Below are 20,856 nucleotides of genomic sequence, written 5' to 3'. Positions count from 1 at the left end.
ATAACAACGCTTACAACTATTATTTTTACATTCACTCGCTTGATAGATTAAGACTAATCTTTAGTCTTCTTGTAGAAGCTTCTTGTTCTCTCATTCTTTTTGTCGTACTTCAATCTTGGCTTTTCTTCAAGTTCAAAAGAACCGTTCAAGTCGAAAGCCTCTAGGAATACCAAATCTTTTGGAAGACTAACAAACCAAATTATACATAGATAAAGATGTCTAAGATTTCTTCCTCTCAAGTTAGAGAACACGTCAGAGAATTATTGAAATATTCCACTGAAACTAAGAAGAGAAACTTCTTGGAAACTGTCGAATTACAAGTTGGTCTAAAGAACTATGACCCACAAAGAGACAAGCGTTTCTCTGGTTCTTTGAAGTTACCAAACTGTCCAAGACCAAACATGTCTATCTGTATCTTTGGTGATGCTTTCGATGTCGACAGAGCTAAGTCCATTGGTGTTGATGCCATGTCTGTTGATGACTTGAAAAAGTTGAACAAGAATAAGAAGTTAATTAAGAAATTATCCAAGAAGTACAGTGCTTTCATTGCTTCTGAAGTTTTAATTAAGCAAGTTCCAAGACTTTTAGGTCCACAATTATCTAAGGCCGGTAAGTTCCCAACCCCAGTTTCCCACAATGATGATTTACTTGGTAAGGTCACTGATGTCAGATCTACCATCAAGTTCCAATTGAAGAAGGTCCTATGTTTAGCTGTCGCTGTTGGTAACGTTGAAATGGAAGAATCCGTTTTAGTTAACCAAATTTTAATGGCTGTTAACTTCTTAGTCTCTTTATTAAAGAAGCACTGGCAAAACGTTGGTTCCTTAGTTATTAAGTCTACTATGGGTCCAGCTTTCAGATTATACTAAGTGTATTGGAAATATGTAGATATATTTATAATTAGTTTTTCTATAATATTTTTAATCTAGGTATTGCCATATATGTATATTTTGTCTGAATTGATCAATATACGTTTGAATTGTCTAATTCAAAGTGGAAGCGTTCTATGCTGTATACTGCTGACTGGATGTCAAACAACAAACAGATTTTAGGTGACATTAACAAACATTGCATTTAGCAAACTTTGGGTCACTTTGTTTGTAACTCTTTTTATCTATTCCTTGTAAGTTCCCTTATACGATCTTTTTACATGTTGTAGGTATATTAAATGAATAGTTAGGCCTGTGTTATATTGATGTTTTTTCTAAAAAAATAATTATCTCTACTCCTTACCTAATATTAAGTCTTTTTGATTAACTTTAAACAATTATTTTTTTCATTCTTTAATCTCCAGTATGCAAAAAAAAATATTGAAGGAACAATTCAGAAAGAATGCTTTAAACAAAAAAAAAAAACTAGCTAATACAATTGCAAATTTAGGATTATTCAGCTAAAGTATCAAGAATAAATATTTTGGAAAGTTATAATAATAAAACATTGGTTATAGAAACCTCATCTCGAGGAAAACAGATAGCTTTCTGATTTTAATTGAATCTTTATAGCTTCAACAGAAAAATTCCGAGTTGACGAGAATATAAAAAATATTAAAAAGATAAGGATAAAGGTATTTTGCTTAATTTTGTTTAAAGAAGTATTTATACAGTAAAATAATAAGGTTAATATATTGAAACAGTTCTAGTTTTTTTTTTTTATTTTGAAGGTATCTTTCATTATAATATAACATCTTTCATTTTAATTATTAGGATATTGTGGGTAAATATTCAAATATCAAATATCACTCATATCAAAGTTTCCTTTTGACTTTAAAGATTTGCATTATCTCTTCAATTTATAAATTTTGTAAAAACTTTTGAAAAAAATGATCGAACAATCAAAGAATTTGTTATACAAAACTATCCTTACTGGGAGTTTATCTGAATTAGATGAAGATGAAGATACAAGTGAAATTAATGATTTTGAATTACCTATCAAGGTCAGTTTGGTTAATCATGATACAAATTTTCCCGATTTATTATTAACAGAAACCAACACTACTCTTCAAGAGAATAGTAGTAACGATGATATTAATAGTAAAAGTAATAACACAAATAGCGAAATTAAGGCTATTAATGATTCTGTAAATAATGATAAAAGAGTCAGATTTGATACTGAGTCAGATAAAAATAATAATAATATGTATAAAAGTAAACGTGGTATTGAGGATCTTTTACAAAATGCATCTGAGGTAAATGATTTTATTGGAGATAATTTAGATAGATTAAATACCTTCAATTCAGACAGTAATCCAAGTATAAGAAATAGTCTTTATAAAATGTTAAGTGATGCTGGCACAAATAGAACTGAATCTTTATCAAATTTCGATTTAAGTGAAGATGAATTAGACACAATTCGAAGTCATAGTTTCGAAAACATAAATGCCACATTAGATAATGTATTACATGACGGAGAATCATGCCAATCTGAAGAATATAGTGCTACTATTGACAATAAGATTAGTAATATGGAGCACACGTATTTGGATACTGAGAATTCTACATCAAGCAATCAATCATCCGTTTCCACTCCTTCTTTTGATCTTTCAGAGATGAGTTGTAGAAATTCTATTCAAAATTATATATTCAATAAAAAAGAAAATTATATACAAAATATGAATGAACATAATGACAATTTTCCAATTAAATTACTTTATGATCCAAAAAATATCAATGGTGAAAATGTGACTATTTCAGTAGAGCAAGCAATAGCCAACTTTGAAGAAACAATACACCTGATTAGTGAGTTGTCACATAGAAATAATATGTTGGGCAATCAAATGATTGATACAAATAAATTTCATATATTTTGTATGAAAAATATGCCATCAATAAGCTATCATGCTTTGTTACAAAGAATCCAATCAAAATGTGTGTTTGGATCGATTATCTATCAAACTGCAACATATTTGTTTCAAATTCTTTTATTAAGAAGAAGTCAACCGGAGGAAAATCTAAGATGTACGCACATATTACACCATGACGAAATACATAGAATGATAATTGCAACAATTAGAGTAGGTGCAAAGTTGACAGAAGACTTCGTTCATTCACATCAGTATTTTTGCAAAGTTTGTGGAATATCGAAAAAATTACTGAGTAAATTGGAAGTTTCTCTTTTAATTTGTTTGAAACAAAATAGATTGATGATAACATGTGAAAGACTAGCTGCATCTGTAAATATTTTAGAAGAATTACGTGGATATATGTGAAAATAATGGTCATATTTTTATTTCTTTTTTTCTTAGTGATATAGTTGTAAGCTACATAATGTGAGCATTAGATTGGTAATAGAGAAGATATATCTGTAGTATTTATGATAAGAAGAAAAAATGAGGCTTTTGTTGTGACATTTTTATATACCACACATGGCATTATATTGTATCACTGATTGCATTTATAGACAACAAAATGTTCATATTATGTTAGTACTTTTTATGTATCCACTAATACAAGAGATTTGATTCACTCTGATACTTTGTAATCTTAAAAATAGCATGTGTAAATTTAATTCATTATTCTAGCATATAATGGGTAATATTCTTGCCTTTCAAATAATATTCTTTATCGTTTGTTAAAAAATATGTCTTATGCTAAAATGATTTAGATATTCCTATAAAATACACAGTTAATCGTTCTATTAAATAATACAATATAGAGATACGATTATTTTACCTCTAATACTATTTTACTGGAAATAATATTGTTAAGATAGACTGTTTGACTATTAAACTCAGGAAAGGATCTTTAGATCAATTAATAATTTATTCCTTGAATAAGAATATTATAGTTTCTACCAATATATGCACAATGATTTTACTTTCATATTTTAAGTATCTTTATACTTAATGTGCTTTTGAAAGTTTCTCACTATTATTTCTTTTCTTCACTAATATGTTAACTTTCTTTAATGAATAAGTGGAAATAAATTTAGAGAAAAAAAAGTAAAAATTGGCATCTTTTAAAAATATTTATATATGTGTGACATTTTTTATGCTTGGTTAAATGTTAATGACTTCATTTTGGATTTATTGTGAATTGATTAAGGTAATTATCACGAGTGTAGAGAATATAGAAAAAAAGGAAATCACAGTATTACGTACAAAGGAGAACCTATTCTGTGGGAAAATTTTGATTCATCATATTAATTTTTTTATGTCATGATTGAGAAATATCAATATCTATGTGTGTCGATACTTAGTTACTTTTTTTTCATTCTTTTGAAGAAAACATATGCTATTATCAAATGCTAGTTTTGCTTGGTTTACAGTGTCCTATTAAAAACAAACTATAGTAGTTCCCGGCAAAATGAGAGCAAACATACTAAAGAGTGAAGTATACTTCTTAAATGATTCAATCCTCTTCATTTATCACATCAAATAATTTTTACTCAGAGGAGAATAGAATGTTACCAGATAAAATATATGCGATTTATGGGTCATATTAATTCACATATTACTGTATGGTAAAATTGTGTGTACAAATATATACGTATATTTATATGTTACAAAACTAAAAAATAATAGATGTAACAGATGTATCTATGAAACATTAACAATGAGAAAAATGAATCAGAAAAAGAAGAAAATGGAAAAGTAAGATGGATATAGACCATCAATAGATATCTCATTTATCATCTCAACATGTCTATAATAAGTTCAATAATAAGCTTCTTATTACCTAAAACAATTAAAGTAACAGAACGACCTGTAAATTAGATTTCAAATCTTCCACTCACAAATTCATCATCCATATGTTGATCACCATCGAAATCCATATGTGAAACATTATGAACACCTTTTGATGAACCCATGTATATATCATCGTCTTGATCCTCAATGACATCTTCATCAGGTGGAAGGTTTGGATTACCTGGAATAAATGAACCAGGTTCCATGTAATATGAGTTTTGCAAAAATTTTCTGTTATTATAAGTGTTATTATAATGTTCATCCATAGCTGATTCGTCTACAAACGTAAAACCTGCAAATTTTGCCTGTACTCCTGGAGATAGTGGGGTGGCGGCTATTTGTGGTTTATTCATAAAAGATGTTGATGTTTGAGTAAATTCTGGGTCGAAATTTGATGTATCTGTTTCTGAAGTCAAGTGAGGCTTAAATGGTGGGGGCACCTTTTTTTGTCGTAATGCTTCCCAGTCGATATCGGCAAAGAATGGATGTGCCCTTAATTCTCTACCATCATCAATAGCACCCAATCTATGTTTGGGATTTCTATTCAAAAGACCTTTAACAAATGAACGACCTTCCGGAGATAGTACATCTCTAGGAAATTTCACCTTCCCAAAAGCAATCTTTTGATACATTTTCTGGTTATCTTCAGCAAAAAATGGGGACCATCCACAACACATTTCAAAAATTAACACACCAAGCGACCAAAAATCGACCATTTTTGTATATCCTGTTTCATCCAATAACAATTCTGGAGCTAAATATTCAGTAGTACCACAAAATGTATTTGTACGACCCTTTAAATCAGCTTTAGAAAGACCAAAATCGCATAATGCAATATTACCATTTGCATCCAACATGATATTTTCTGGTTTTAAATCTCTGTAAACAATATCATTATCATGTAAATATTCTAATGCCAATACCAATTCAGCAATATAGAACTTTGCACGATCTTCACTAAATCTACCCTCTTTTTGCAAATGCCAAAATAATTCACCCCCACTCATAAAATCAGTGACCAGATATAAATCAGTTGGTGTTTGGAATGAAAATTTTAACGACACAATAAACGGACATGAATTTGTAGCAGTACTAACAAGAATATTTCTCTCCCCTATTGTGTGGGCGACTTCATTTTTCTTAACAATAAGTTTCTTAGATAAAACTTTCATTGCATAAACTCTTTTAGTATCCTTCTTTCTGACTTGATAAACTTGACCAAATGTACCCTTACCTAATAGTCTTAATACTTCAAAATCTTGTGGACCATAATGCCTTTTTTTAGTAGCTTTATAATGCCATTTAACTAGAATTTCACCACTGACAGCCTCATCAAGGACACGACTTTGTAAAGAATACCACTGTTCATGTTTAATGTTTTGCGAAGAATGAATATTTGGATATAATCTGACTTGACCTAAGAACTTATCATCCTGAGCAGCATCGTAAACAGATATATCTAGTTCTGAATGAGCTCCAAGAACGTCAAAAGTGGTTGTATGATGCCATATCGGATTAGAACAATTCTCAGAACTGTCATCAGATCCAAGAGTTGTAATCATATCAGAATTATCCATTAACTTATTCAATTGAGAAGACGAGCTATGTGTGTAAAGTTGTTTTTTAATTAAATTTTCTTTTATTACTGGTAGACCAGTGCGGTTGCCAGATTGATGATGATAGTTGAACGATGGTTTATTATCCATGGATTCGGGGCCATTTGATATAAATTCCGAACTTTCGAAAGTGCAAACAACGTATGGTTGTGAGTAAGATTTTCTTGTAGATAAATTCTTGGCTTCAACAATAGTAACTTCTAACTTCCCTCTTGGGATACCACTAGAAGGACCTCCTGTAGTAGTAGTAGCAGTGGTCATTGGGTTAGGTTTTGTTACACTTAAATGAGATTGAGATTCTTGAGTTGTGGTAGGCATATCATTTTGTTGATAGCCGTATGTGGCGTTAGCAAGAGATTGCTTGGCAGAGTATCTTCCATTCGGTGAATCTGTTGGATTAAAGTGATTGCTACCTGAATTAGATTGAGTATTTGTCTCATAAGTGCTGTCACCATGAATAAATTGTGAATTGTGATTATTATTCTGAATGGTCTCTTGTATATTCATTTGTGACATAACAGGTTCAGTGTTAATACCGGTTGTACCTATAGCATAAGAATTTGAACTCAGGGCAATAGTTGGTATGGCACGTTGAGAGGTAAATTTGGGATAAAATCCGCTACTACTACTCGAAGTAGATGAAGTAGGGTTTCCATGTTGTTGTGGTTTATTACTAGCACCAAAAAAGTTCATATTGATATTGGATTAGATAAAGGCTGTGAAATATTAAATGATGCAGGAATATAAGGTAATATCAATAAGTCTATAATATTGAGAAGTTAAAGTGAAATTAATAAATAAGCAGATCAATAAATTGATAAAATATGAATAAAATCTTTCGCTGTTTTGTTTTTTTTTTTTGTAAGGTAATGACAATCAATAATAAAGGTTGAGTAATTTAATGATAAATATCGTATGCACTTTCACTATTTAGTGCAGATAAGTAATAAAAAAATGTTATTTATTTGAGAAGAAATGATAAATCAAAATAAAAATTGCAGCTTCAAAACACACAATGCAGTATATGTTGTTAACTGTCTTGAATTTTTGAATATTTATTAATGATACACAATATGGATAGTTATTAAATAAATAATGGATAAATATATTTATAGAGACCGAGACGAGGTTGAATGATGATAAAGCAAATAAGCTAGTAAAAAAAAAGAAGCAGGATGATATATCAATAGTTTTGAATATCAACTATATCAAACTAGCTGATATGTTAATTCCAACGCACAAGAATGATGATTAAATTTTCTATTTTATTGTTGGCTTATGTTATTTTCCCATATAATATTGAGACTGGCTGCTTAGGTTTGGAATGACTAAGCAGAAATTATACTAAATTGGAAAAAATATGATAGTATTATTCTAATACTCTGTGATTGATAGAATATAAAAATATAGTTTAATATTAAGCCTATAACTCTCTTTCCCCCGTCTATCGAAAATAAAAAGCGTTCGAAAACAATTTGTGGGGAATTACTGGAGTTCACAGAGAATGCTTTGAGTTCACCTAAGAACTTTTGGTATATTGCAATATCCTTTTGACTCTATATATCTTTCCTCCCCTCTGTCTCTCTTTTTTCCTTTCCACAGTGTAAATTGACAAAAAGAAAAAATAAACATTTTATCTTTGGAATTTCTTTTTTTTTTTTTAGTACTTTTCTTTTCTTTTTTTTCTGTAATCTATTGTCTTTGGACCGAACAAGACAGAAACATCATGAGCAAAAAAACAGATATAATAAATAAATAAATGAATAGATTAAAATCTGTTCGGATTTAAACTATAAATATGTTTACTAATGCAATAGAAGTATTTTGATAATTATAATTACAAGCCTTAAGGCATTTGACATATAAATTTTCTGTGTGTTATATTAAATAAACATTGACTACAGGAACACAACCCAGAATCAATTGGTTATCACGATTATAGCCCAGTTGAAATTGATCTATTTCAGATTTTCTTCTCTGAAAAAAGGAGGAGAAAGAGGAACGCTGCTGATCAATCTGTGATTTAATCTTAGTACCATTCAATATTATTATATCATTTTCTTCTAATCTTAGTCCATCTACAACACTAGCTCTGTATACCATACTTAAAGATTTCTTCCCATTATCTCCACTTCTTCTTTTGCCGCAGAATTTTTCATCAGGTACGTTAAAATGGTCTGTCTTAGTTATAAAATCTGTATCTAACACATTATTATATGTGTCAATTTGTCCAGGCACTATTTTTTCCAGTCTAAACTTTTTTATACCAGAGGTAAAACTAAAGTTGAAAATTTTGTTATAATGATTCTTGTTAATTATGGGTGGAGTATAGTTATTATCAAATGATAATAATATCTCAAAACTTTCTGTAGTCGGGGTTCTTCTTGACTTGCTATAAATTGGATCAGACCATTGATAATAAAATGATGGATTCAATTCGATTGATTTTGAATAATTCCATGAATTTGGGAAGGAAATCTTGTACCTAGTTTCTACTTCAAAAAGGTCAGGTGTCCTACTAAGGATAAAAGAATATGGTAACGATCTCTTAGTGTTCTGCCAGTATTTTTCAATATTTTTACAGGTTCCTTGAATATAAAAAGTATCTGATTTCATATACTTTTCTGATTTAAATCTTAGATACAGAAATTCAAATTTTCCAGTGTCAATATTTTTCACTTGTCTATCATATTCATGGCAGTGTCTCAAATGATTAATATACAGAGTGTCATTAAAATATTTGTTCTTATTATATAATTGTTTCATTTTTTTTGTCAACCATACAGGGTGTGCTTCGGTGCTAAAAATGACATTATCTCTACTGCTATGAATTTCATTGGATTCATCAAATAAAAGATACAAATATTTTAATGTTTCACTAATTACAAAAGTTTCCATTCTATCTTGTTTCTCACCAGTTTCAATATTTTGAATACCAGCAAAGCCACAATTTGCTTTAAATTTATTTTGTAGGTCATCTAATATTTGATAACCAATATTTAAGTAAAATGGATCTTTTGTAGCTTTATATAAAAAATAGGTGGATTCAACAAATTCTGGTCTTAACGGATACCATTCTAAAGGTATAATTGATTTCCATCCATATACATACTCTTCATAGCTCTTATATGGTATCTTTTTTTCATGTTTAATAACTTGATCGGGAGTAGGATTGAAAGCCCATCTTTCTGGGATAGCACCAAACACATTCCAAAGTTTATTAAATAACAAATGTTTTCGTACTGAATCTTCTATATCACCATCTAATACCAGTAAACCAGGCCAAAATGCACTTAAGGAATCAATCCAACCATTAGCTAGAAATCCTGTATCAACCATGATATTTGAATAGAACCAATCATTGCGTGAGTAGAGTTTTAGTGCGTTATAAGATTGTTGCCATATTTGATATAATTCAGGATCGTCAAAAAGGATGCTTCCCTTTAAAGCATATTCATAAAATGAATCAATTGACGCACCAATTCCTGTTATCATACTGCGAATAAGTCCATCTTGAGGATTTATCGAGGAAATCAATAAATCTAAATTGGTTCTCGTGGCCCAAAGTTTTGTGTATGCATACCGTGTGACTAATTCATATTTTGAATCATAGGTAAGATACGATAATAAAGTAAATTCAAACATTGGCGATGCCATTCCTGCAATATTATTTTCGTCTAGATATTCCTCAGGTATTCCTTTAATTCCATTTTTTAAATTGATTCTTGGATACGGTAGTCCAGTTTCTGTTAAGTAAGCTGGTAATAGCTTATCTGCCATATTCCTTGCTAAAGTTAAAAGGAAAGGATTATTCAAGTATTCACTTCCTAAATATACTTTTTTTCTTGGATCACTGGCATACAGATGAGCAGAAATTAAAGACCCAATTATCCGTATTGTAGTTTCAAAAATCTGAATTGTCACATCACTATCAAAAGAGTAGTCATGGGGTCTGTATATAGAATTAATTAATTGAACCATTGATTTAAATCTATCTACATCACCAATAACTGCCAGAGTGGTTAGGGAGTCAAATAATGTTATGGTAAAATTCCCTAAAACATCGTTTTTATTGATATCTGTAGAATCATCCCAATTTCTCTGATTTGGAATGCATGAGATGGGTTTAACTTCATCAAATGGCCAACCGTAATCCAAGTAACTATCCAATGCGAAAGTGATCAAATCTTTTACTTCATTACGTTTCTTTAGTATTTCAGAATTAGTAAAGGAGTAAGAAAAATCTGTCAATTTTGGATTTTCATGATGTGATATATTCTGTTCAAAGGATAATCCTAACTTAAAATAAGACAGAAGTAGAAAGATAATGGGAAAAATTAAATATTCTTTAAATGCCATTCGGGGTGAGACTAGGATTCATAAACAGAATATATGATTTAGGATCTGTTGATAAATATGCTGATTTGTGTTATGGGTTGAGTGTAATACGTTTTTGTTTTCATTCGTTAAGACACACTGATGATTTTTTATTAATTTCTGTTCAATGAAAAATTGTTTTTTTTTTTTCAGGAGAGAAAACAAGTAAATATTGAGATAGTCTTGAAATCCATATATATGGCAAATATAAACGATGTGAAGGAAAGATTTTAAATATTATTAATATAGGATGTTTTATTTGTTTTTTTTTATTTTACCGATATGTTAATTATTACCAAGTGACAGAAATGAATGGCATACGATTTATTAATATAAGGAAAACGGTTATTCAATGTAGGATAAATCAGAACTTGGCTGTGTTATTAAAAATAGCTTGATACAAACTGGTTATAATCTAAAAATTCGTTACCAAACCTACCATTTTGTTATTACAGAGATGCTAAACTTTTTTAAAATTGTCAGCCCCTTTCATGGTGGAATATTCTTATCCTTCCTAGTCAAATTCTGTAACTGAGAAAAGTATTGGCGGTTATTTTTATAAAGGTTTTTTTGCTAAAACATCCTGTGTTTTCCATCTGACAGGTATAAATAGCTTTAATATAGTTATATGACTGTTTTTATTACATCCGTACATTACATATATCTAAAGATAAGAAATTTTTTTAAAAATTTTTTTTTTTTTGGATTTTTTCAAAAGAGTTTGCTTTTAGGAAAAAAAGGAAACCAAGTATTAAGAAAAAGTTCCTGTTTTCGATTGGCATGTCTTCATTAACATAGAAGCAGTCCTCTTCCGAAGGAAAATTAGTCTCCAGATGCAAAATTACTTAGTCTATCCTTTAGTTCATGAAAATTTGGTCAGATCACCAACTGTTAGGAAGAAGATGCTCCCAAATGTGTAAACAGTAAACATCCTGTGTGAACAGAGATTCCTCCTACCAGTTGTTACTGTTGTACTCTCTAAGTCAGAACAAACCTCTGGAATAGGTATCTCTCATCTTATCAGTAATACCTTGCATATACGTAAAAGATAGGTGATATTTGAAAGGCAATGATACCTGAAATTATATATATGGCTGTTACAGTAACTCCCTACTTTCGTCAGCCCCCTTATAAACATACCGTTGATATCAAACCGATTAAGAAAAGATGGCTAGAGGACCGTATGTTGAATTTGGATTTTTAGGATAGAATCAATGAGACATGGAATATCTTTGGACTTCTTTTGTGCAATATGTGGGATATTTGAATAAAGAATGTGATTAATAATGTGAGAAAAGGTAATTTAATAAGTTTTATAATCAAGTAAATTTGTATAGTAGAAGTTATACGTTGTTAAGGAATGAGAATCATTGCCAAGGTTAATAGTGGTTAAAAAATGAATGATTAGTAAGTCAGGATAATTGGTAATGGTAACATTTAGCCCGATAAACTAAATTTCTTCCAATCCCTTTCTCAGAAAACAAAATAGTATTTTTTAAAGTTAAATAATAACAGAAATTTTTACTAACAAATTGATATTTGCTGACCATGATCTTTTTTATGTTGGCATGCCCTTTTATTTTTATATTTTTGTTACAGAAAGAAGCATCTTAAGAGATTAGCAGCTCCACATCACTGGTTATTAGACAAATTATCCGGTTGTTACGCTCCAAGACCATCTGCTGGTCCACACAAATTGCGTGAATCTTTACCATTAATTGTTTTCTTAAGAAACAGATTAAAGTATGCCTTAAACGGTCGTGAAGTTAAAGCTATTTTAATGCAACGTCACGTTAAGGTCGATGGTAAGGTCAGAACTGACACCACTTTCCCAGCCGGTTTTATGGATGTCATCACTTTAGAAGCCACTAACGAAAACTTCAGATTAGTTTACGACGTTAAGGGTAGATTCGCTGTCCACAGAATCACTGACGAAGAAGCTACTTACAAGTTAGGTAAGGTCAAGAGAGTCCAATTGGGTAAGAAGGGTATTCCATACGTTGTTACTCATGACGGTAGAACCATCAGATACCCGGATCCAAACATCAAGGTTAACGACACTGTTAAAATTGACTTAGCTACTGGTAAGATCACTGATTTCATCAAGTTCGACACCGGTAAATTAGTTTACGTTACTGGTGGTCGTAACTTGGGTCGTGTTGGTACAATTGTCCACAAGGAAAGACACGATGGTGGTTTCGATTTGGTCCACATCAAGGACTCCTTAGACAACACCTTCGTTACCAGATTGAACAACGTTTTCATCATTGGTGAACAAGGTAAGCCATACATCTCTTTACCAAAGGGTAAGGGTATCAAGTTGACCATTGCTGAAGAACGTGACAGAAGAAGAGCTCAACAAGGTTTGTAAATTAATTAATATTATATATTAATAATCTTTGTTAAAAAAAATTTGAATATATTATGGCAGACTTCACATTTTAATTATAACAACAATCATATAAAATTTAAGTAGAATACTTTAGCATTACGGATTTGATTGTGTATATATTTACATCTATATATTAAAGTGAGATCTTGTTTTTTCGAGGTTGAGTGTATTGGCAAAAGCAATTTTCTATAAAAAAAAAAGCTATGTTACATACATGTCTAATTTTATCAGGTAAGTCATAAATTTGAATACTTAAAAAGAATATAATCACATATCAGAAAAGGAATTCCTTCCATTCTTCTTAAAGGTGTCTCAGGTGTTAGTTTCAACAATGTAATCACGGAGTAATTGTTTAAGAGGTTTACCTCCATAATCCCTGACTTCACTTTCATCGTAACTCTTTGATGGATCAATATAGCGTAGTGCATGCAAAATATCTTTCTTCAAATAGCTGAAAAATATAAAATCAATAATTTCATTTCTATTATTCTCTCCTTTTTCTGGTGAGAAAGTATTTGATTGAATCACATTTGGCATAGGATATATCCTTTGAGAACTGTGAGGTGTGTCATCCCCATCACAACCATAATCATCATTAGTTGTGTAACCTTCACTTAGTTTAGGATTATTGATGAAAGGACAATGTTGAAGTTTATTTGGGTTGTATCTGTCACTTTGGATATAAGCTTCCGTATCAGATACTATATCATGTAAAAAGTGTTGTTCCGGAGAATTTAGCATGGAAATAACAGGTCGGTGATTTAAGAAATCTTCAATTTGGATAGCTACCCATTTCTCCAACTTCAAATAATTCCAATTATTGTCAAAGGGTAAAATACTGAATTCTGTATCTCTTGTAAAGGGACCTTTATAAAGGTCAAATCTTATAGCACCAGTGTTTAACATAACTATTCTATTAAACGATAATTCATCAGCAGGAACTGAGGTGGATTTCAATTTTGGTAACACTTTATGTTTTATTAGATGATAAATATTTTCTTCAGATTCAATAGGTCGTGTCATCATATAGTAATTTTGAGGAACCATACCAAATTGTTCGTCTAATTGTAAGCTTTTTTTCAATAGATTTATCTCTTGAATGACATTGGAACCTCTCTTTGTATATAAATGAGAACTATTACTGTGGAATTTGAAAGATTGTTTGTTAAAATCAATGTAACTTCTGGAAAAATTTGGTTGATTATCAGTCACATTATCTATAGATAAGAAGCCTACAGTTTCTGAAAATCTTCCACTTTGCAAGCACGTGCTTTTGGAATCGAATTCAACAAAATCACGAATATGAGTATGGCCACTAAAATATTGAATTACAATATTTGGATAGTACTGTCTAAGGAAGTCATGTAAATCTTTAAGTTCATGATTTTCCTTATCTCTAGCAGGAATATGGCCAAATATAACAATCATGTCTAATTTACACTCTGGATATTGGGTAAGAATATTTTGAAACCACCCAGATTGTAAAGATTGCAATACTGGAGTTACTTTGGCCCTTGGATTATTATTCTGAAAATTAAAGATAAAAGACAGAGCTATAATTCTTAAATGATTTACAGGGGTCTCCATATAAACGTATTTATTTCCAAAGGGTACTAGTGTTTCATTTTTCAAAATAAAATCAACATTACTGGCTACATATTTATCCTTGAATTTAGAAGATAAAGCAGTAGTATAGTATTCTAAGACAACTCTTTCTTTATTATATAATTCATGATTTCCTAAAGTCAATAAGTCATAGTCCATTTCATTAAAAATTTTAGTGCTCGCTATTCCATTAGGTGCAGTTGCATCACTAAGCCCACTACCATCATGTTTATCGCCAGTATCAATAATTAATATATCCTGTTTCTCTTTATCAATACGATATCTTTTGAACAATTCGATAAAAGAGATAAAATGACCCCAATTAGCATTATAATTTATTTGATTTGGATGTGAACCCAACCATCCATGAGTATCCGTAGTATGTAAAAAATTGATTTGTCCTAATCTTAAACTCCGTAAATCTTCAAGTCCATCTTTTAAGTTGAAATCAGTATCATCATGCGTATCATCTGAAAGGTCAAAATTTGTTTGGATTTCTTTTTTATCAATAGGACTGCCAAAAATAGTTAAAAAAAAAGTAAATACAACAATGAATCCAATTTTGGATAATATCATATTTTGAATAATTTCTTGCTTAGCCTTTTTTACAGTTTAAACAAGGACAAACTCATTTGAGTGGAACATATACATATATATTTATAATGGTAATGTGGGTTTAGTAATAAATAATTGTTATCTAAAATGACACAAAATGCAGGGACAATTCCATTCAAGTAGCAAAACCTTTTGTGACATTAAAAAAGAAAAACATGAGAATAGATAAAAAAAAAGAGAAAGAAATTACAGAAAGGGAAGTAAGTAGGTTTTGAATTTGTAATATTACGATTGGCAAAGAAAAGAAGTTTGTATGTACATATTATATACGCTTATGTATATCTAGTATCCATGTTTATGTAGAAAGGTTGAAAAAGTAGGAATCTTATGGAAAGTGGACCATATATAAAAATAAAAAATAAAGAAGAAGGCATGAAACAAAAACAGAAAGGAAAAGAGAAGGAGGAAAAGATTGATAATGAGTTGAAAAATTATAATCAAAGGTTGATACTTATTTGTAAGGGTATTCTACTTTTCTATCTTTTCTTAACCAAATTTTCTTTTTCTTTTTTGTCGTTATATGTTCAACAAATTTTTCTACACAATATTGTTCTTTAAATGATTTAATGAAAACTGGATCCCATAACTCAGAACCAATCCCTAAATCTTTACAACATCTCATAAGTGCATTACTTTTACAACCTTCCGTGGCAGTGGGAATCGCAGTTTCATTGAAATAATCTTGTTCACCTCTAGCCACACTGACTAACTGTCCATGACAAATCAGTCCATATTCCCTAGTTACCAAATTTGGCGTCACTATAGTTTCAGATCTTGGTACAAGACCCCATCCACCAGCACCAAATGCCCTGTTTAGGATTCTACGATACTTAATCTCAGGAAGATATATCAATCCATCCGGTTTAATTTCAATATCTTTAGGTTCAATCACTTGTGCAAGAATATCTTGTATTTTTTTATCAAAGGGATGTGACCCCAATCCATACCAAGATGTATACCAATTTATTTCATTCAAAAACTTACCATGATTTACAGCGTCTTTTACATCGGTAATAGCGTTTTCATTGGGTCCAGTTTGAGTTGTAGTCTCCAATATTTTATTATTTGTTTTTGGAACAGAGTTCAGTTTTTGTGATAAAGTGGTAGAATAACCTTTGAAAGTATTATTAAGAGGCCCAGATTTAATAGTTGTAGCCTTATTTGACGATCCTGTAGTAGATGAAACTAATGGTTTTTTAGTAGTCATTTCCATAACAGGTTTCGTGGGTTTATAATATCTTACAGTAGACCATATGTACTTTGTTCTGTTCATTTTCCTTATAGTATATATATGTATGAATGAATGAATGAATGCAAATAGGTAGGATGGAAGTGTTTATTAATTGAATAAAGATAATATTAAAAGAGGAGTCTTTCTTGTTTCCACTGTTAGACAGTCTATATGAAATCAATTCTACTACTCACCTGTTCTTCTGTCGATATAGTTTACCTTTAGTGTATATTTAATGATGTGGTTATACAATTGCGTGTAAGTGTAGATTTGTGTCTCTATGAATACACAAATAAACAAATACTTCTTATCCTTTTGCTAGCGAATCAAAATATTGTCATCTCTCTGTTTTATGAAATTTAATGAAAAATGGCACAACTACTATGAAGGAATTTTTAGAAGCAAAAAATAAAATTAAGCTTAGGAAGGTTTTATATGGTGGTAAACATTCTTAGTGATTAGAAGAAGAATTTATTCTGCTATATAGGCATAAGGTATAATTAAGATATGTAAATATTATTGGGTTTGAATATCGTTTTATGTAATCATATGCATTGCATATATCTGGTGTTGTACATATTTAAGGTTTATTTGATCTGGTTTTCCTCAACTTTATCGTTCTTTTCATTGGGGGAGTAGAAAGAGTTTACACCATTGTATGTACTATATTGATGGAAATAAATTGATTAACTGTATGAAGTTATATAGATTTTAGTATATGTAGTTTCAAATATATAATCATGGTTTAATAAGAGAAGGGAAGTGAGCCTGCTACAAGATAAGTTATTGTAATGTTTAGTTTTTAAATATTTTCAACGCGATTATAATTAATAAAGGAAGAAAAGGAGAAGGAAAATACAGAGTGTTATTTGGCACAGATTTGACAAACCAGAGGAATACTTAACACAAGTTCTTTTAGAGTATCTATAGTATACTATACTTTTGAGAGTAATTTGTCCTGCCTATTTATGTTGACTAATCGATGTTTATAATAATATAAGCAAAATAGAGTTAAGAAAAAAAAAGTTAAAATGTTACTTTTTTTCTTATCCTTCAATAGATAAATAAAACATAGTGTATCCATATTTCACCAATAATAAATTAGTTAATTAAAAAATAATTGATTAAGTGGCAAAGGTAGAAGGATAGTGATATAATTGAAATTCAGTATGTCTGTTCTAACATTACGTGGGTTTTTGGAATCATTGAAGTCTCGTCCAATCCAATCGTATGTTGAACCTCACTTAAAGCAATTGAATATAGTGTGTGGGAATGAGTCAGCAGATTTTGATTCTGTATCTAGTGCTTTATCATATGCATATTTCGATTACTTATACAAACAGCAGCAGCAAGAACAATTATATGAGGGGACAAGCACAAAAAATAAAAAGTGTAACCCATTATTGCCTGTCATTAATATCCCTCGCGAAGATTTGAAATTAAGAAAAGATATTGTTTTGATGTTAAACAAAGAATATTGCATATCTGAAGATTTATTGTATTTCCAAGATGATTTGATTACTTGGAAGTCAGATAAACAGTTAACCATCAATGCTGTTTTAGTTGACCATAATGAGCTTGTCAACAAGTCACTTGAACTAGTTGATAATGTTACTGGTGTTGTGGATCATCATGTGGATGCAACGCTGTATATGAAGGCTGATCCACGTATTATTAAGGTCACAGGTAGTTGTACATCATTGGTGATGAATTATTGGTATAATTTAATTGAAGATAAATCATCTATGGTTGATATGATAAAATTTATGTATGGTGCATTGTTATTAGACACTGCAAATTTCAGGCATAAAGTAGAAGCTCCAGATCGCAGTGCATTAAACCATTATTACGAGATCTCAGGTGGTTTTGAAACTAGTACAACAATGTTTAATAGGATTGATTTTAAGTCAACTGGGGATGACGGTTTTTTTAAGACATTAAAGAAGGCTAAGAAGGATATCAAAGGTTTATCAGTCAGAGATGTTATTAGGAAGGATTATAAACAGTTTGTATTCGATTTAAGTGGAACAAATGGCGATAGAATGATTGTTGGGATTGGTTCGATGGTGAAATCATTAAAATGGTTATATAAACAATATGATGGGATAAACCAGTTTCGTAAAGAATGTGATTTATTTAGAGAAGGCAACCAATTAGATTTACTTGTAATTATGTCGTCATATAATGACAAAACTCAAGATATGTTCACAAGAGAGATGGGATTAGTTTGCTCAAGTGAGAAGAAAGAGATTGTCTCATCAATGATAAAAGGGATGATACCATTATTAAAATTAGAACCATGGCAAAAGAATAGTAATAATGATAATAATGATGATAATGATGATAGTCAATCTTTGGATAGAACGGAAGGCTCACTTTCCCAATCATGTTTTTGGGAATTTAGACAATTGAATGTTGAAGCCAGTAGAAAGCAAGCAGTGCCAATTATGAAACAAATTCTTGGACATTTATAGATAATCGTAGTGTGTTGATCCTCAATATACTTCATCATACATATACATTTATATATGTATGTTTATGTGTTTGTATATTTGTGTTTATTGTACACATATTGAATTAGCATTCATAGTCATGTGATTTCGTCTCATCTCTTCTTTTATTTTTTTCTCTGTAAAGAAAGAAAAAGAAAAAGGAAGAAAAGAAAAGAAAAGAAGAAAAAACCAGTGGATTCATAGATCACGTGCAAAGTGATTCACTTTGAATTTTCAATTTTCAATTTGCAGTGGGATCAAAAGAATAAAAGTAGAAGAGCAAATATTCAAAAATTCAAACGTCCCCCTCTCTCTTTTATTTTACTTTTTTATTTTTGTATTTTGGTGATTTTATATAATTTTATGGCAATTATCTCTGTGGCTGTTACTCTCCCTCTCTCTTCATCTAGTGGTTCTCCTTTATGTGGTTAAATTCTTCTTTATTCTTTGGTAACATGCCTTATAAGTCCTTTTATAGTCTTTTTTTGTATTGTATTGGTTTTAGCTTTAGATGATTGTATTTAATATCATACCTTCATCTCTCCTAGTTAAAACTTGTTTTCATTCTTTAAGTAGCTAACGAGTATACTGTTTTAGTGGTATAAAGGGTGAATTAAAAAAGATACACAAAAAAATATAAAAAAAAAAATACTAAATTTTAATAACAATGTGTGCTCAAAAGACTGTCAGTGTGGCTGTTATCGGTGCTGGTGTTGTGGGTGGTGCTTTTTTGGATCAAATTATTGCTATGAAGAGCGAGATTCAGTATAATGTAGTCCTTATCGCTGAAGCTGCTGGTTGTTTAATCTCTCGTGACTACACTGGTATCCAATTCAATGACTGGAGGAAACAATTGGCCGAACCAAACGAAAAACAATTGTCTATCCCCGAAATCATCGACTTCTTAAAGGGTTCTCCATATCCACCTATTTTAGTTGATAACACCTCGAGCGCTTATATTGCTGGTTTCTATCCAGAGATTATTCAATCCGGTATCTCTATTGCTACTCCAAATAAAAAAGCTTTCTCTTCTGATATCGCCATTTGGAATCAACTATTCGCAGGTAATCCAACAGACGGTTTGGTTTACCATGAAGCCACCGTCGGTGCAGGTTTGCCAATCATTTCTTTTCTAAGAGAAATTATTCAAACTGGTGATGAAATTGAAAAGATTGAAGGTATTTTCTCCGGAACACTATCCTATATCTTTAACGAGTTCTCCACAGCAAAACCAAACGACATCAAATTCTCAGAAGTTGTTAAAACAGCTAAACAATTGGGTTACACTGAACCAGATCCAAGAGATGATTTGAATGGTTTGGATGTGGCAAGAAAAGTCACTATTGTGGCTCGTATCTCCGGTCTTCCTGTGGAAAACCCACAAGCTTTCCCTGTTCAATCTTTAATTCCAAAACCATTGGAATCTGTCGAAAGTGTGGATGAGTTTTTGACTAAATTACCAGAATACGATAATGAATTGTCCCAATTGAAGGAAGAAGCCGCTAAGGAAAGTAAAGTTCTTAGATTCATCGGTAAGGTTGATCTAAAGACTAAAGAAGCTTCTGTCGGTATCGCTAAATATGATTACTCTCATCCTTTCGCCTCTTTAAGCGGTTCTGATAATGTCATTTCTATTAAGACTAAACGTTACACCAATCCAGTCGTTATTCAAGGTGCTGGTGCTGGTGCAGCCGTTACTGCTGCTGGTGTCTTAGGTGATGTTATCAAGGCTGCACAAAGATTATAAGCAAATTGCGTGGTTATTGAACAGTAGTAAATAAGTAAAAAAAAAAAAAGATCACAGTATAAATAAATATATTAAATATATATTTATATATGTATAT

General features: G+C 30.7%; 9 protein-coding genes across 9 annotated transcripts; 5 read left to right on the top strand and 4 right to left on the bottom strand.

Moving 5' to 3' along the window:
- Nucleotides 1–215: 215 nt before the first annotated feature.
- RPL1A (60S ribosomal protein uL1 RPL1A) lies at nucleotides 216–869 on the top strand (the record flags this gene model as incomplete). Its single annotated transcript, XM_064857135.1, has 1 exon — nucleotides 216–869. The coding sequence occupies one exon, from the start codon at nucleotides 216–218 to the stop codon at nucleotides 867–869; it is 654 nt and encodes a 217-aa protein (XP_064716268.1).
- Nucleotides 870–1,819: 950 nt separating this feature from the next.
- On the top strand, nucleotides 1,820–3,205 carry PCL8 (Pcl8p; the record flags this gene model as incomplete). The annotated part of the gene is made up of 1 exon (XM_064857134.1): nucleotides 1,820–3,205. One exon carries the CDS (start codon nucleotides 1,820–1,822, stop codon nucleotides 3,203–3,205), a length of 1,386 nt encoding a protein of 461 aa, XP_064716267.1.
- A 1,502-nt stretch (nucleotides 3,206–4,707) lies between these two features.
- On the bottom strand, nucleotides 4,708–6,993 carry SCH9 (serine/threonine protein kinase SCH9; the record flags this gene model as incomplete). The annotated part of the gene is made up of 1 exon (XM_064857133.1): nucleotides 4,708–6,993. The coding sequence occupies one exon, from the start codon at nucleotides 6,991–6,993 to the stop codon at nucleotides 4,708–4,710; it is 2,286 nt and encodes a 761-aa protein (XP_064716266.1).
- Nucleotides 6,994–8,178: 1,185 nt separating this feature from the next.
- MNL1 (alpha-1,2-mannosidase MNL1) lies at nucleotides 8,179–10,659 on the bottom strand (the record flags this gene model as incomplete). The annotated part of the gene is made up of 1 exon (XM_064857132.1): nucleotides 8,179–10,659. One exon carries the CDS (start codon nucleotides 10,657–10,659, stop codon nucleotides 8,179–8,181), a length of 2,481 nt encoding a protein of 826 aa, XP_064716265.1.
- Nucleotides 10,660–11,844: 1,185 nt separating this feature from the next.
- Nucleotides 11,845–13,048, top strand: RPS4B (40S ribosomal protein eS4 RPS4B; the record flags this gene model as incomplete). The annotated part of the gene is made up of 2 exons (XM_064857131.1): nucleotides 11,845–11,858; nucleotides 12,277–13,048. 2 exons carry the CDS (start codon nucleotides 11,845–11,847, stop codon nucleotides 13,046–13,048), a joined length of 786 nt encoding a protein of 261 aa, XP_064716264.1.
- A 333-nt stretch (nucleotides 13,049–13,381) lies between these two features.
- SMN1 (Smn1p) lies at nucleotides 13,382–15,250 on the bottom strand (the record flags this gene model as incomplete). The annotated part of the gene is made up of 1 exon (XM_064857130.1): nucleotides 13,382–15,250. One exon carries the CDS (start codon nucleotides 15,248–15,250, stop codon nucleotides 13,382–13,384), a length of 1,869 nt encoding a protein of 622 aa, XP_064716263.1.
- Nucleotides 15,251–15,740: 490 nt separating this feature from the next.
- On the bottom strand, nucleotides 15,741–16,562 carry MGM101 (Mgm101p; the record flags this gene model as incomplete). Its single annotated transcript, XM_064857129.1, has 1 exon — nucleotides 15,741–16,562. One exon carries the CDS (start codon nucleotides 16,560–16,562, stop codon nucleotides 15,741–15,743), a length of 822 nt encoding a protein of 273 aa, XP_064716262.1.
- A 1,127-nt stretch (nucleotides 16,563–17,689) lies between these two features.
- On the top strand, nucleotides 17,690–18,994 carry PPX1 (exopolyphosphatase; the record flags this gene model as incomplete). Its single annotated transcript, XM_064857128.1, has 1 exon — nucleotides 17,690–18,994. One exon carries the CDS (start codon nucleotides 17,690–17,692, stop codon nucleotides 18,992–18,994), a length of 1,305 nt encoding a protein of 434 aa, XP_064716261.1.
- A 685-nt stretch (nucleotides 18,995–19,679) lies between these two features.
- HOM6 (homoserine dehydrogenase) lies at nucleotides 19,680–20,759 on the top strand (the record flags this gene model as incomplete). Its single annotated transcript, XM_064857127.1, has 1 exon — nucleotides 19,680–20,759. One exon carries the CDS (start codon nucleotides 19,680–19,682, stop codon nucleotides 20,757–20,759), a length of 1,080 nt encoding a protein of 359 aa, XP_064716260.1.
- Nucleotides 20,760–20,856: the final 97 nt, after the last annotated feature.

This window comes from Arxiozyma heterogenica, assembly GCF_036370985.1.
Source record: "Arxiozyma heterogenica strain weizmannii chromosome Unknown scaffold_11, whole genome shotgun sequence".
Taxonomy (NCBI): Eukaryota; Fungi; Ascomycota; class Saccharomycetes; order Saccharomycetales; family Saccharomycetaceae; genus Arxiozyma; species Arxiozyma heterogenica.
The sequence above is the reverse complement of the archived record's forward strand: the minus strand, read 5'-3'. Positions and strand labels throughout refer to the sequence as shown.